This window comes from Phaseolus vulgaris, chromosome 8 (assembly GCF_051622355.1).
Source record: "Phaseolus vulgaris cultivar YP4 chromosome 8, ASM5162235v1, whole genome shotgun sequence".
Classification (NCBI taxonomy): Eukaryota; Viridiplantae; Streptophyta; class Magnoliopsida; order Fabales; family Fabaceae; genus Phaseolus; species Phaseolus vulgaris.
The window spans coordinates 8,076,351-8,093,001 of NC_143505.1; the positions used below are offsets into that span (position 1 = coordinate 8,076,351).

The 16,651-nt window shown below is 29.3% G+C and overlaps 2 protein-coding genes across 9 annotated transcripts; both read left to right on the forward strand.

The window, feature by feature from the left end:
• Window positions 1–1,835: 1,835 nt before the first annotated feature.
• LOC137827186 (ubiquitin-conjugating enzyme E2 28) lies at window positions 1,836–5,626 on the forward strand. Of its 2 annotated transcripts, none has more exons than XR_016514614.1 (5): window positions 1,836–1,998; window positions 2,086–2,179; window positions 2,596–2,723; window positions 2,811–4,609; window positions 5,200–5,626. XR_016514614.1 is itself a non-coding variant. In XM_068633414.2 (5 exons), exons 2-5 carry the CDS (start codon window positions 2,110–2,112, stop codon window positions 5,341–5,343), a joined length of 447 nt encoding a protein of 148 aa, XP_068489515.1. In that variant the 5' UTR covers window positions 1,836–1,998; window positions 2,086–2,109; the 3' UTR covers window positions 5,344–5,626. The 2 variants fall into 2 exon arrangements, 1 of the variants encoding a protein (XP_068489515.1); XM_068633414.2 differs by having other exon boundaries at window positions 2,811–2,915.
• Window positions 5,627–11,648: 6,022 nt separating this feature from the next.
• TH9 (thioredoxin H-type 9) lies at window positions 11,649–15,871 on the forward strand. Of its 7 annotated transcripts, none has more exons than XM_068631798.2 (6): window positions 11,779–11,969; window positions 12,351–12,470; window positions 12,861–12,928; window positions 13,849–13,971; window positions 14,477–14,599; window positions 15,406–15,871. In XM_068631798.2, exons 3-6 carry the CDS (start codon window positions 12,908–12,910, stop codon window positions 15,556–15,558), a joined length of 420 nt encoding a protein of 139 aa, XP_068487899.1. In that variant the 5' UTR covers window positions 11,779–11,969; window positions 12,351–12,470; window positions 12,861–12,907; the 3' UTR covers window positions 15,559–15,871. The 7 variants fall into 7 exon arrangements, with proteins under 7 accessions (XP_068487900.1, XP_068487895.1, XP_068487899.1 ...); XM_068631796.2 differs by lacking the exon at window positions 11,779–11,969 and adding an exon at window positions 12,196–12,216; XM_068631799.2 differs by lacking the exons at window positions 11,779–11,969; window positions 12,351–12,470 and adding an exon at window positions 11,649–11,747.
• Window positions 15,872–16,651: the final 780 nt, after the last annotated feature.

The window sequence follows — 16,651 nt, forward strand, 5'->3', positions numbered from 1 at the left end:
TTTTATGCATGAATCTTACCACGTATTTCATAACTGTTGAAGACAATATAATATGTACTGGTAGGGTCCGCACGACCGAGACCATGATTCAGGATCCGGTCCAAGCCGACTGACACCATAAAGACCATTACGCCTAAGTAGGATTAATAAGGGTAATAAACAATCAAATACTAGGTAATGCATTCCTAAGCATGACCAACTTCCTAATCCGACTCAATAACAAAGGACCCATGATAATCATATAAAAAGACACATACTCCAAGAATCAGGTACGACATCATACAATATTAATAGCATTGAATACCGAATTATAACTTGAGCATTAAAGTGCCTTCTGCAGGTACCATCCGAGGACGTTGGGAAAACGAGAAGTAGAACATCTTAAGAAGACTAAGAAGCTCACTTTAAGAAGAAAAAAAGGAAGAAGTGAACGATCGACTGAGGAGTGTTCGAATAGTTCTTTTGATTCCAACCCAATAATATTAATGTATAATAGAGCATTAACTACTTAAACACTCTCACCAAATAAAATGGATCAAATATCATTGTCTAAACGTACCAATACTAATAAACCATAACATAATCTTCAAACTTTTAAACAAAATTTCGTATGACTCACCAAGCGAAACATTATTATTTGATGCCTTTAACTTACATGTCAATTTTGGTAATTGCCAAAGTTAAAGCTGTGTAACTATCTTTTTCTCTAATAATAGTTGATGATAAAATATTCACACTGCTTTTCTCTTGTTATAAGAAATTTAAGGAATTTAAGTAAAAGTGTAAGAAAGGTAAATGGAAAAATAACCAAGTATTAAATTTGTATAATTTATATGTAAGAAAAAATTAATTTACACATCAAGAGACAAAAAGATACTATGCTATAAATTCAAAATAATATTCAAACTTGACATGCAAAATAAAATAAGAATGATTTTATTTATTTATTGTTTGTAATGATATGTTTGATTTAAAATGAAGAAAATAAAAATAAACAAGTAAAAATAAACGACTTTTAATTATTTACTAAGAGAAATTAAAAGAAAGAAAGGTAAAGTTATATTTTCTCTTACGTCGAGCATGCAAAAAAGTTAAATTAAAAAAAAATTGTATATTAAACGACACAAATATTTTAATGAAAAGAAATTTAAAACAAAGATAATTTAGTATTTCAGAATCAATTTTTATTATTCTTTCTCTTCGCCATGGAAATATTGACAAAACTTTAGGAGCTACATGTTTTTTCAAATCTTTAAAAAAAAAACCATCTCAATATAAAAGCCAACTTTTCTAGTCTATGTATTGCCAGTTCCAGTTCTCAATTAAACCCTTGAACATATTTTCAAAAAAAATATTTTATTGAGAAATTGTATATATTTCAATTTTTTATTTAAATAAAATATTAAATAATTTAATATCCATATTTATTTTATATTTTGACTAATTTATCAATTTTATGACATTAAATAAATTGTTTGAAAATTGTAAATGTTCTGATAATTTATTTCTTCCAAAACTACTAACCAAAAACAATGTTTGAATTAAAAATAAGTATAATCTATAAATAAATAAAAATAATTTTTGAATAATTTTAAATATAGGGATAATTTATAGCCTCACTTTTTTATTAATTAAAATAAAATATAATTTTAATCACACTTATCATATTATTTATAATTTTTTTACATATTATTTTTTGGATTACTTCCGATCAAAACAAAATATCCAAATGTTATGTTGGAAATATGGGGACAAAGAGTGGAATAAAGGAAAAAGAAATGGGTATATATGTCATTTGGTGTGAGTATATATTCAGCGAAAAAGGGCCATTTTGTGGGTACTGGTGTGCGAGAAAGAGAGAGAAGAGTTTCAGAGAGAGAGAGAGAGAGGGTTTGGGATTGGGAAGGCGAGGGATTGACGCTGCGTCTCTTCCTCTTCCATTTCGATCTATCCCTCATTCCTGATCATCCAACCACCTCAGCATCACACCAACACCATGTCTCTTTCTTCTTCTCTCTGTATTTTTCCCTCATTATTTTTTACTCACATTTCTAGGGTTTCTTTCTCATCCTCTTTCTCTTTCAGATCTGAACGTCTATCGTCCCAACCATGGCTTCCAAGCGCATCCTCAAGGAGCTCAAGGACTTGCAGAAAGACCCACCAACTTCTTGCAGCGCTGGTATCTCTTTTTCTTCTTCATTTCACTCCCCGCACCACGTTTTTTTTTGTCTCCTCTCGCTGTGCCGTGAAAAAGTATCGTTTTTTTTTCTGGGTTTGTGTTTGTGTTTGTTCAAGGGTTAAATAAAATAAATTTATATAAAGCCCATAAATTATGCGTGTGGACTGTTACTAACCATGCTAGAGTGAAGTAAATTTAGGTAAATAAAGAGTAGGATAACTTATGTCTGTGTTGCAGGAAAAATAAGCATCGGTTTTAAATTGGGGTTGTGGTAGTGTTCCTTGATACTGCAGGCCATCGCGCACGAATAGATGTTGCAACCACAATTGCAGTTGCAGGCTGTTTCTATAACTGTGTTATGTTGTTGAGTTTGAAGTGTTTTGTAGTATTTACAAAGGGGAGTGTTTATTTTTCAGGTCCAGTAGCGGAGGACATGTTCCATTGGCAAGCAACAATTATGGGTCCTGCTGATAGTCCTTATGCTGGAGGTGTATTCCTAGTCACTATCCATTTTCCTCCGGATTATCCTTTCAAGCCCCCTAAGGTAATGTGTGAAGTCCGCTTGTGGATTTTTCGGGGCTTTGTTGTTTTTTAGGTGTGTTGTAAATTTCTCACCTTTTGGCTTGACCAGGTTGCATTTAGGACTAAGGTCTTTCACCCAAACATCAATAGCAATGGTAGCATTTGTCTTGATATCCTGAAAGAGCAGTGGAGTCCTGCACTCACTATCTCCAAGGTTCAGTATGCTTTTCCTTTAGTTTTAAAATGTGAGCATATGGATATTTGAATAGCATGGCTCAAATCAAGTTGTGACCATTGCATAAGGGTATTAACGTATCCCAACTTACAGAAAACACTATAAATTTGGAGGGAAAATTACCAAAAGGAAACTACTGAATAGTATTTGTAGTTTTGTACAGAGTCACTACAATTTATTCCTTTGTTTTCATTACTTTAGTAAAGAAGTCCCCTTTTCTGCGGGTTTGGTGGGGTTCTGATGTTTTATTTTGTATTTATTGAAATTGAAATTGTTAATTAAACCACCCTCAAGTTAAATTGGACCAATACTGACTGTCATGTATGGCCATTGTATGCTTGGTAACTTTTATATGATCTACTTTAGAAGTCATACATGTATGACTTCTATTGGTAGATAGTGTAAAATCTTTACTCTAACACGGCGTGATAATAAAACACTGTTGTTGACTAGATCATAGTTATCTGTACTGTTCAATTTGCAATATGATTGAAATTAATCAATTCTCACTGCTGCCTATATGAGTCATTTAGCATGTCTCATGTTTGTGCACTCTGAATTACAAGAATCATGATCTGCTACTGAAACACATTTCTTGTGAAACTGGTTATGCTCCAAAACTGGTTTGAGTCGTGTGATCAATGTGCCTAGCTTTTCCCCGCCAATGAGACCCAGTGTGGCCCATTTGCTGGTTTTCATTTTTCTAGGTCTTCATCCACTCTTCTTTCCCTTTTTCATGTTCTACAGTTTTTTTTGCATTTGCAATTTCTTTTTCTTTCCTCTGCTACTCTTTTATTGGGCCCTTGCTGTCTCCTGACTACGTAAGCTGCTGATCCTATCTCCCAAAAATCCAAGTGGTGGTTGGTTACTATTGTGCTGTTATTATTTTTGTGTAGCAGCAGCTATTTTATTTTATCCTTTTGGCTGTTATTATTTGTATCTTTGTTTTGAAGCTTATATGTCTCTATTAGTTATTATACTTCAAAATGCTCTCACACACTCACACACACACACACATATATATATATATATATTCATATTTTTATATGTTAAAATGCTAATATACATGTATGTGCACACACTCACACTTACATCTTTGTTTGTTTTTAAGCTCATGTATATGTATATATATTTTTCAAATGTTTCTGTATGTTATTGTTAAATGCCCCTTGAATTATTTTTATAGTCATTGGTGGTGAGTTTGTGTATTATGTTTTTTGTTTTATATATCATATGTTTTATTAATGATCATGGATCTTACAATCTGAGTTGGGATTCCTGAGTTAGGTAATCCGATCCACGATATGGATCCCAATTCAACTACTGTGAACTTTATTAAATGTGTTACTAATTGCTTCACATTTTCATATAATGTATACCAGTATGTTAATGTTTCCCTCCTCTTCATGTTTATAATTGGTAACCTCATTACCATACTTATCTTTCTAAACCCTTTCTCTGTTAACACTTGGTGTCCTCTGCATATTATACTATCACTGGCATGGCTTCCAAAGTTTCACTCTATTTCTAATTAATCCCTCTTTCATTGAATTGTCCATTTTAAATTAGCTTGAGATCAAATCTGTGATAAGCTTTACTCTGCAGGGTTATTAGTCTCCATCCACCACCACCACCACCACTGTGCATGGGATGTCATAGAGTCACTGCCATAGGTAGTTTCTGACAAAAAGAGTAGAGGGCCAAGAACTAAGTAGTGTTTTATAGGTTTTTTTTGAATTATTCAAAGTTTTCTAACAAAAGTTGTGTTTTAATTGTATTCTAATGCATAATCAGTAGTTGAGAATCTCCCATTCTACTAGTTTGTAATTGTAATTTTGTACAGCCCATGGATAGATTGTTTTTTAGTTGTGGCTGGTTATTTTGCATCCTGGCAACATAATTAGGGAGTGGTGCTGTTTTTTTTATCATCGTGAATTCTGTCTGATGAAATATGGTCACTATAGCGTGGTGAGTTTAGAGTCTTATTCTATCAACGTTTATTCTGTCTTTAAATCTCTCTTTTGGCTGGTCCCAATGGAGGGGTCCCCGAGACCCCAAATAGGTCCTTAGTATGGCCTGGGGAGGGGGAGGAGAGCATTGGCAGGGATCAAAATCATGCCACTCCAGCAAGGGACCGTTTTGTGTAATTGATTACTAGGAATCTTAAATAATCATTTGTTGCATATGGATATCGTTAGTGATATTGAGAGGAATCTAAGGTATAATGGGTTTTGTAATTATTATGTTTTGCTTGTCACGCCAGGTACTGCTTTCAATATGCTCATTGCTGACTGATCCAAATCCTGATGACCCACTTGTCCCGGAAATTGCTCACATGTACAAAACTGACCGGGCCAAGTACGAGGCCACTGCTCGCAGCTGGACCCAGAAGTATGCCATGGGCTGATTTGTGTTTAGATATTGTATATTGAATGAATGGCTGGCATCTATGAATACTTTTGTGGGTTTGCTTTTCTCTTCCTGTTTTCTGGGGTGAGATTATGTTTCTGTTATGAGGGATAGGGAAGGGCGGTGTCTTAATTTGATAAAAGAAAATAACTATGTTCAACCACTGTGATGTTTTATCATGATGCAAACGCATGAACAGGATGTTATTTGTGTCATGGCTGTGTTGTAACTTTCTCTATCAAGTAATGTAGAAATAGTGATGTGGCACAAGTTTTCCTTTATGTTCTGAAAAGCGTTTTCAAGTAGTCTGTTTTGCAAAATATGTTTTTGAAAGTCATTGAATTTAAACTAATTATTTCTTCAAAATAAACTGATTAGATGGCGCTATCTGCAAACATTATCTTAGATATTTTCAAATAAGCACTACTCATTAGTACTGCCTAGGGAATGTTGTGTTGTAATAATACGTTTAAGAAAGAGACTTGGAAATTTCCCTTAGAAATAAAACCAATTTCGTAAACCAGGCGTTGTGTACTTGAGCCGGGTACAACATAGTTACATCTATAGTAATTTTAAATTCTTTTAAACTTTTTCGCTTTGCATCTTACTTTGAGTGCATGTGATCTCCGGCAAAGAAAACAAGTAGGGTATATTTCTCACACTTCTCCAAATGAAATGACTGTCTGTCTAATTTGTAATCCCCATATATTACTTGGAAATGGAAAATTGTATCACAACTATTAATGAATAATAAAAAGAGCATTTGATTTATTAAGGTCTGATTTTGGTTTGTCAGAAAATTGGTACTTTTGTTACTTAGCTTTGCACAACAGTCTTGTACCTCAAATTATTACAGTTTGTTTGTGTTTCTTTTGTGGGACTCATTATTCGAGCTTGCCAAAATTAAATGTCTCCCACCACTCCTTTCTCCACTACTCATTTCATCCATTTCACATCTATCATATACTTACAAATCACAAATCACTCTTATCTGAACTTTTAAATTGGATAGGATGAATAGATATTCACCTTGTTCTCATATTCTCCTAATATTCATGCCTACCCAATTTTATTTTAAATTACTAAAATACATTTAATTTTTTCTTGATTCTTAATTTTGTAATTTATTTCTACGTTATACTTTAATTGTTTTTACTTTTTTTTTATAATAGCTTTAAACAATTTTTATTTGATATTCTTATTTTCTATCCTTGTTCTCTTACCATTCCTAATCATACTCTTGTGTTATGATACATATCATATTACTCTTATTTTAGTATCTAAATTTCTTTGTCTTTCACTCTCAACTCATAATCATACAAATTATTACAGAAGTTAAATTTTCTTTTTCATGAAATATATATATTTTTCTCTTTCATACATATAATTAGTATCAAGCTGAAACCACTTTTCTTTTTTATTTTTAATTTATTCAAACAAACACAAAACTATATAGTTAATTTAAAATTGTATATATGAATGTCTACTTTCATATTATTCAAGACAATTATTAGTAATATGATAAATTTAGTTTAACCACTTTTTGGTTTTTGTTATGTTTTCATAGGTGGAAGAGTTTAATGTAGTAACATTAGAATATCTTTGTCAACACCTTTTATTTATTAGCTTAATTTTCATGCAATATAATAAATATTAAAATTAGAAAGAACAACACATTTTAAAAAATAAAGAAAATGATAGATGCCTTCGATTATAATGAATATTACATTAATTAATAAAAAAAATAATAAAGAAATAGACTTCTAAATTAACAGATAAACTAGAAAAGTCCACTTCAATTTTTGTTGATATGATAGGCCATAAATCAATACATTAAGATTCTAATAATTTAAAAAAAATATATATTATAATTATTTGATATTCAATGAAGATGTAAAATAAAAAATATATTAAGGAGATAAGTATTTTAAAAAATAGAAATAAAAAATTAATTTCTTAGCATGGATGAAGTCAATATACATAATCAAAATAAGAACAACTCTAAAAATACTTTTGTGTTCAAGAATGAAGACTTGGATTTGTAATTTAGAGATCATTTGTTAGTATTTTTTGATTTAATTTTAAAACTTCCAAATTTAATAACTTGCTTTTGTATATTATGAGAGTAAATATTTGCATTTTTTTATAAAAAAAATAAAAGTAATGATATGATGAGAAATTTGCACCATATTATAACTGAAGAGAGAATTTTTTTTATTAAAATAAAGCAATTTTAAAATTACATTTGTGTCATACATCATAATTGTAAATGGGTACATTTTTACTGCGTAATTGTAAAAGTGATATTTTCTTAAAAAAATAAAATAAACATTTATATTGAGTCTCTACTATATTAGCTTTTAGAAAATCAGTTATTGAACTTATCTTTTGAAGAAACAAAAGTAGTTATCAAATACCCTTTTTATGTCAAATTTATTGAGATTTTAAATCTTTAAAAAACCAATATATAAACTTTATAATTATTAAATTGACAATGAAGTGTTTAAAATGAACTATGATGACTCTAAAAAGTTGTATAATATAAAAAGTTATCGTTGAGAAACATGTTCATTATTACTCCCACCTACTAAAAGTTTTTGGGAGACATTCATAATTACTCACTACTATTAAAATATTTGTTCATATAAATATTAGAGAAAAAAATGTGATTTAAACATTTTTCATAGAAAGAAAATTTAGTTTACTCACAAAATAATTCATAAACCAAGTCCGTCTATAAATGAGAAAATTTTTGATAAATAATGAAAATTTATTTCATCAAAATTATATAAATTATATTTTTCACCGTTAAAATAATACACAATTTTCATTTTTTTTTAAATTTTTTCATTGAAATTATATTCAAATTTATTTTAATTATAAATTTTACATACAATATGTACTTATATAGTTTTAAGTAAGGACAAATTTTTAAGGAAATACATCTTATTTTTTTCAACACGTTTATACACTTTTACTTAATGTACATATTACATTTTTTCTATGTTTTTATTGATTTAAGTATATTTTTTTTATATACATAAATATCGGATAATCTATTTCAGATGAACATTTTCTTCTATCGAAAGACCAACTATAAATATATTTTAAAAAAATAAGTTTTAAAAAATTAACTTATATAATATAAACCAAAAAATATTATATGTATTCAAATTTATTGAGAATCAAGGATAAAACTGCTAAATTAATTCTTTAATATTGAAAAATATTTATTATTGATTTTTATCAGAAAAAAAACATATATGTCGGCAAAAAGTCGAGCTCTACATTTATTATTTAAAATAATAAAACTCTGTCAAATTTACTTTAAATCTTACTCATTATTTAATGAACTTGAATTTTTCATGCAACACATGATGTAAAGTTATTTTAATTTAATTAATTCAAAATTGGAGTGTTGAATATATAATTACATTAAGAGAAAGTTGATATTTATATAATAGTTTCCAATTAATCAATTGAATAACGTTTCGTCTAATCAAATACCTAAAATATGTAATTAAATTTCAAAGTACAGTTCAACATTGATACTTGAGATCAGAAAACGTGTGTTGGCCCACTACTCAACAACACCACCAACAAGTTAGGCTGTGTTTGGATTTAAAATCAAATACTTAAAATCACTTTTCATTTTTCATTAACAAAAAACACTTAATATTTTTTTTAAAAAAATATTTAAAAATAAAGTTTCCTTCAAATTCCAATTAATTTATTTATTTTTTAAATATTTTAGCTTAATTCCATAAACTGAAGTTTCAAAATAATGGTTACATTCACCATGCAATTATTTTCTTGCTTAAAATTCCTTCTGACAAACGTGGAAAGCACTTTCCATTGATCCATATGTGCCAGACTCTCACTATTTTTTTTCTTATTTTTCTGTCACAATCTGATATATTGTGTTCTATATTTAAACAATCCAAGATTCTAGTTATCTATTCAGATATTCCAAATTAATATTCTGTTTAATTAATTAATCAAAACTTTCTGAAAGACTCTGAGATACGATTAGATCTTTCTGGCAATGATATGTTTTTTTATTTAACATTATCCAATAGAAATTACAGAGTGCCATTTTTTTTTTAACTTTATCTTAACAAGATCTTCACAGGTTTATAATTTATATTGCAGGAATAAACATGTAAGACACATAATTATGGTTTTTTAAAAATAATTAATTAAATTTCAAATAATTCATAAATATGAGTACCTTTAGTTTAGTCTTATTAAAAATATTTGTTATATTGAGTTCTTATAACATTTATTTATTTATTTTTTTAAATAATATAAAATAATGTTTATTTATTTTTTTACTAATTAGTCAATCAATTTGCTTTTTTTTTTTAACTTTTTAAATTAACATAAATTTTAAATCCTAAATCTTAAACCATTTTATTTCATTTAATGCAAAAAACACACTGCATAATACTTATATATATAAAAAAATAGTTTAAAGAACCAATTGAAAATCTTCAACGAACACTTTTCCCCCATGAATATATATATGAAAAATAATAAAATTAAATAAAAGAATTTAAAAATAAGCTAAACTAAGTTTATATAAGCTGTAGGATTGGCGTGAGCCATTTTATAGTTTTTTTAAATCTATCTTTGGTACCAAATTTATATTAACAGCTTTAATATAAATATAAAACTTAGATTTTGGTGGCATTCTCTTTTAAAAAAATAACTTTTAACAAGTTAATTTGAATTTAAGACTAATATTTCAAAGTGAGTTATAAATTATTAACTCTATTTTGAAATAACTCACTAAAAACGATATTTAAAATGAAAAAATAGAAAAATAGTTATATATGTCACTAAAAAATGAAATCTGTCTAAACGTACCAAAGCACAGTGCAAATGAATTTTTCAACAGAAAAACCGGCCATGCGAAGAAAAATAGAAATAAATCATAAAAGCTCAATAAAACCTTTAAAATAGTTTAAAAAATTCACAAATATATAATTTGAATTAATTTACATACATATTTATACGGGCACACTTAGACAGTCACCTAGATTCGGTCAATATTATGGATCGTCTGATCACACTCTCTCCATGATAACGAAGGCTGCAAGGTAGCACGCAACCGATCAACTCATAGTGACGAGTCATGAGTTGACCAAGTCAACACGGTTAATTCATAATTAAAGGTTACTTAGTACAACTCTAAACATAAATTAATTTATTAATTTGGTCTACTAACAAAGATCCATTAAGAAAATATAAATAACGCAAATTCAAAAAATCAGGTACGTAATTATTTATCGTGCTCTGTAAGTATCATCTGAACATGTGTCCCATGAGAAGGAAAAAAAAAAGTAAGAACAAAAATTAAATACTAAAATAACCGATCGAGAGGTGCACCAAACAGTGATTAAAAAGAAAACAGTGATTAATTATATTAGAGAATTTCGTAAATTAGTTTATAAGAAATTGATTTTAGTTCATAAAAAGTTAATAAATGCGTGAGTCGGTAGTACATATGCAGTGGAGGAGTTGATCTGTCAAAATCAGGTTGAGAGAAAAGGTTCCTTCAGTACTTTTTTGTGATTATCATAATGTTTTTCCTTTTTGTTCAACTATTATAAATATATTAACTCATCTCAAACTTTGGCAGCTGAAGAAAGCAAAATTTGCTTGTCAAGTTTGAAGAGACTTACATAAGGAATTGATTGAACCTGGTCAGGGTTAAAATCAAGCTTAGGCTTAAAAAAATATTGTTCTAAATAAGATTATTATTTTTAATTTTTATAAAGTACATTACAATTTTGCTTGAGTTGATAAAACCATTACATATACAACATTTTTTCCCAATATTTAACACATTTTTAAAGAAGATTTTTTTTAACAATAATAATTTTTTTTATATAAAACTTTCATGTTAGTCATTATTATGTTAATTATTTTATGATTGATACCTTAAATAACAACAACCATTTGTCATAAAAAAACAACAATAATAAATTATCAAAGTAAATAGAATTTTAAAAATATTAGAATAAATAAGTCGTATAAATGTGATATATATTGACACAATTTCATTATTACTAAATTTTTTGAAAATTAATATATCAAATTACTTAAGTCACAATAATTTTTATACTTTTATATTATTGGTGAACAAAGTTTTCAAGCAAAAAAAATGTTAAATTTATTGTTATATTAATAGAATTCTTAATAATAATTTTAATAAGATGAAAATAGTTATATTGATTGAACCCTAAATTTGAGGGTGAAATTAGTGATTAAATAAGCATAATCCATGTCAGTTGAGTCAACCATTGTAAGAGTATCTCTGGTGAGTGAAACTGTAGTTCTGAGATTTTAAGGATGAATGGTTACTTTGTAACCTTAGGTGGCTTCAAGGGATTTATGGTAATATAATAAACAAGTTTGTGCATTCTCCAAGTTGGAGGCTTTATGATTCATCACATCAGAGTCCATTTCAAAATGATTTGCTTATATATATAATTTATAAACAGCTTCTGTCTCAATACCCCTTTTATTAGTGTTACTATTCTGTTTAAACCAACACCAAAATCTTTGCTTTTCACGCAAAACCGCGATAGCTCTTTCCTTATCTTCTCCGAATCCGAGGTGTAGTAGTAGCACTTTTGTGTTGTTTCACAATCACTTACTCCTTTCAGTTCAATTTTTGCTAATTGGGTATGATTTATCTCTCATCATTGAATTGACCCTTATTCCTCATTAAGCAATCCCATCTTTTTGAGGTGGTGTAATTGTGACTTTTCATTCAATTATATATATTCTTTGTTTTTATTTTTGATGGGGTTGTCTTTGTTGTATGGGAAATTATGGAAAGCTTGCAACTTTAACTTTACAGGTATAGAAAATTTGGTTGTGACGTGATTCCCGAATTGTTTCTTTCTGTTCTTTTGGGTTTTAACAAAAATCAATTTTCCGAGAAAGAGTCTAAATATTGGGACTTGATGAGAGTTTGTTTACTCTGCTTTGCAGTTTTGGAAGGTTCTGGTTTGGCATTCCTGCTAGGCTAATTGTGCATTCATATTCTTCTCATTTTCGTATTGGCTTCTACAGAACAAACTCTAATCTTCTTGTGATTGTGGAGGACTGGAGGTTTTCTTGCTCTCTGCCTCAACTTGACAAGTGTTGAGATTGGAATAATGTTTGAAGAGTGAAATAATTTCCATGCCCTGCATATTTTGCCTCGTCTGATTTATGTATTATCAGATTTCACCTTTTTTTGTCCTGTAGTTGTGTGTGGTTTATGGAAATGTACGCTAGGAATTCTGATATTTGGTTCAGTGAACATTTATAGAAGTGCATATTTTCTTATGCTGCTTGATTTGTGCTTTACCTGTGTGGTCTGGGTGTAATTTGGAGGACGATGGATACTCCATTAATGGGGTGTTGCATACATTTATTGCTCAACCTGTGACTTGGCTATTGTTTTGGTGGACTAAGTGAAGTTTTATCTGCTGACATTGATTGTCATTTTTCTTTCAGACTTCCATCCATTAAAGTTCACAAGTGTGAGGCTCTCAAACAGTTAAATGGGGAATTGCGTGGCTAAGGTGAGAATGTTTGATACATCAATCATATTCTTTAATTTGCTTTGTTCTACAGATAGCAGTCTCTTAAAACCAAATACATTTCCTGCAAAGTGTGTAGGGTGTTTTCTCATTGATAGTGTTTACCTGGATGGCATAATGAAAGGCTGTTGTTTGTAATTTTGAACTGAGAGGTTTTTACAGTGGCTTTGTGTCTGGATGCCGTTGTTCATGTGAATTGTATTGTAATTTGTAGCAGATAGACTGAACAGTGATGGAACAAGAATAGAGAAACGAATATAACAGGATCTAACATACTATTGAGAGTTATGGAAAAATTATAAATTGATAATTATTTTATGTATGCAGCTGCTCTGAAGTATCTGAATATCAAGCGATGTTTTATCATTCAAATAACGAAAATAAATCTTTAAGTATATACTGGTAAGGTAATACAGATCATGTTAAAGGCAAATAATTTAAGACCTAATTTTCTATTTTGCAACTTTCTTTCTCATTTTCTTCACTTTCTCCTCCTCTCTCCCTCCCAATCTTCGTCTTTTGGAGGTGATAAAGGGATAATCTTTAACAAAGGGTTATTTTGAAATGTCTCTTTTCCACAACCCTATTCCTGCTTTTCTGTTATATTGCAGCGTTTTTGGCTTATGAAAACCCTATTATTAAGTCAGTATGATGTGATTGTACTCCATCCGTAACTAGAAGTATGTTTCTTCTGTCAGCCTTTAGCCCCAGCTTTTCTGTTTCTCCCAGCTACTGGCTGCCAGAAAGAACAACCAAAAAGAGCTTTTAAGTGTAAAAAAATGTGTTAGCTTTGTCGACTTTCTGCAGCCTCAATGCTTCTAGAACTTCAAGATATATATGAGTCCACATTGTTCATTGATTAGAAAGTTGACTGAGAAGATTCATGTTTCTAACGCTTTTAGTCTCAAGCTAAGGATAGTGATTCTGATCATGATGTGGAGTTTGCTGGTGGCAAAGTGAAACTTATTACCACCAAAGAAGCTTGGGACCAATATTTGGAAGAAGCAAGGAGGGATGGCAAAATTGTAAGTTTTCCATTCTTTTTACTCTGTACTAGGACAGTAACATTTAAGACCTATTTCTATTTTGCTGTGTTGTTTGGATGAACCCAGTACCTTACCATAGTTTGTCTTAAGAAAGTGAAATTTAAGTTTAACTCAACTTTATAAAACTCTCTCACGCTGAGGATATGAAGAGTGAAAATAGAAGAGATCCGATAGCGAATTACTAAGATAAGTCATTGATATGTTCTATACTATATGAAGAAAGTAAAATTTAAGTCTAAATCAATACCATAAAATTAGCTTATTAAGATGAGGTTTGCACTTACATAAATATCATAATTTGATACTAGTTCATGTGGGATCTATATGAAACGACTTTAATATTTCTAATAAATGATATGTTTTCCTTTTCAATAAAAAACTTTCCATTTTTGTTTCTTTAATCTATTCCCTTGAGACATCATTTAGTATTTGCCTAATTTGTTTGCTCTGGTACAATAATTAACACCATAATCACGTTCTACAGGTGATTGCGAATTTCAGTGCAACATGGTGTGGTCCTTGTAAGGTGATTGCGCCATATTACTGCGAGTTATCTGAGAAATACACATCCATGATGTTCTTGTTAGTTGATGTGGATGAACTAACTGTAAGTACTGCAGTTATATGTAGCATTACTTCACAATTTCTTTTTATATCAACCAGTAGTATTCCCCTCAAAATATAAACTCAAGTGCCACCTGAAGCAAACACATTCCTTCAACTTGAAGTAGGACACAGTACATACTAACATGGTGCTTTATATACGATACAAATGAGATTTTTTTGTCTTGTAAGAAACATAAAACCAATTTCAAATGTGTTTTTAATTGGTAATTTTCTTTTATGCCTTTACTTTATTGTGAAGTGTATGAGACATCTACCATTGCTCATAAAAGTGAATGCATTTATTGGATTATTAATAATAAAGACGTTAGTGCTCTGTACTTAAGGAAAACCAGTTACAAAATAGAAAAGTTACAGACAAATATTGTGATATCTGATAAATCTCAACTAATAACAAAATATGTACTTAAAAGAGGGTGTTCTTAACATTGATCTAAATAACAAAGTCTGTATGAATATTATAGCTGATCAAATTATCTAATTCTATAAGTATTTTTTGAATTGTGTGAGAGTTTACATAGACTAGAGATATATAACCAGATTATGATATACAACTGAGTGAAAATTTAACATTACAAACCTGTTTTGTGATGCTGAGTTAGGTATAAATTTCAGATTTTATAAGCAATAAAGTTCAAATTTATATATTTATTAACTAAAAGGAATTAGTTTCATTAGTTTTGATGAATTTATGTATGTGGGGGTAGTAAAGATTGTTTGATGAGCATTTAGTTTGTTCCTGGAGGCATTTTATTGAACATGGGTGTGATTTCATTGCATATGTTGCAGGAGTTCAGCACTTCATGGGACATCAAAGCTACACCAACTTTCTTCTTTCTTAAAGAGGGACGACAACTTGACAAACTTGTAGGAGCCAACAAGCCAGAGCTGCAGAAGAAGGTTGTTGCCATCAATGATTCACTTCCCGAATACAAGCAGTGACTGTTTTCTTATTCTTCTTGTTGTGCCCTTTGTCCTTTCAAGTCACAACCATTGTTCTGCATGTTTTTTTGCCTTGAGTGTCGTTGTATTTATCCTCGGATGTAAATATGAAACATGTGTGTCACATGAATTACTCCAATTCAAAGTGATGTTGTTGTAGTTAGAACAAACCTGTTCTGCAAATAGAACAATTTGTTGTCTTTTGTTGTTTAAGCAAATTCAATTTTGTATCATGACATGTGGCTCCATTCTCATTGAGTCAAGGTGTTGTGACATTTGGTTATGATATCACTGTACTACTTTGTCCCCTTCATTTGGTTGTTGTGAATATGAAAAACCTTCACAAAATCTAAATACAGAGATAGAGAGAGATCGTTAACCTACTTAGCTTTTAGCAATCACAAGCTTTGTAGCAAACAACTACATACTCTCACATTAATCTATTTTTTTTTATGAATTATCGCATTACTTTTTACAGTTAAAAAAATATTAAATGAGTTTTTCGGTTGTCTTTTAAACTTACACTACACTAAAATCATAAAATAGAAACCAATTTTTAGAAACAAAAAATAATTAGTTGTTATATTGACTAAATTAGAAACCATTTTAGAGACTAAAAAAAATTAGTTTCTATTATTGTTAAATAGTTTTTAAATTGGTATCTAATTAGCAATCAATGTTTTTACTACCAAATTTAGAATCTAAATAATGGGTAGTTAAAATCTTGGTAGCTAATTAGATACCAATTTAGAAACTATTTAACAATAATAGAAACTAATTTAAAAACCATTTTTTTTAATCTATAAAATAGTCTTTAATTTAGTCACTATAACAACTAATTATTTTTTTTCTAAAAATTGGTTTCTATTTCATTATTTTCTTATAGTGTTGGAACATGGTTGAATATCCATAAATATTTTTAAATTTAAGTTTTTATATAAAAAAGTAGCTTGTTTATAAGTTAACAAAGTATTTCTTTTTAAAAAAATATCAATAATAAAGATCCATTAAATTAACTTATATATAAGTTAATTTTAACTAAAAGGAAACTGATTTTGTTTTATTTTCTTTCAAATATATGTATAAATATATT

Bases quoted from the DNA above. Each gene is read 5' to 3' on its own strand.
- LOC137827186 (XM_068633414.2), top strand. From the start codon at position 2,110: ATGGCTTCCAAGCGCATCCTCAAGGAGCTCAAGGACTTGCAGAAAGAC. The intron at 2,180-2,595 runs GTATCTCTTTTT...TTTATTTTTCAG, and splicing joins ACCAACTTCTTGCAGCGCTG to GTCCAGTAGCGGAGGACATG. The intron at 2,724-2,810 runs GTAATGTGTGAA...TGGCTTGACCAG, and splicing joins ATCCTTTCAAGCCCCCTAAG to GTTGCATTTAGGACTAAGGT.
- TH9 (XM_068631799.2), top strand. From the start codon at position 12,908: ATGGGGAATTGCGTGGCTAAG. The intron at 12,929-13,848 runs GTGAGAATGTTT...TAACGCTTTTAG, and splicing joins TGGGGAATTGCGTGGCTAAG to TCTCAAGCTAAGGATAGTGA. The intron at 14,600-15,405 runs GTAAGTACTGCA...CATATGTTGCAG, and splicing joins TTGATGTGGATGAACTAACT to GAGTTCAGCACTTCATGGGA.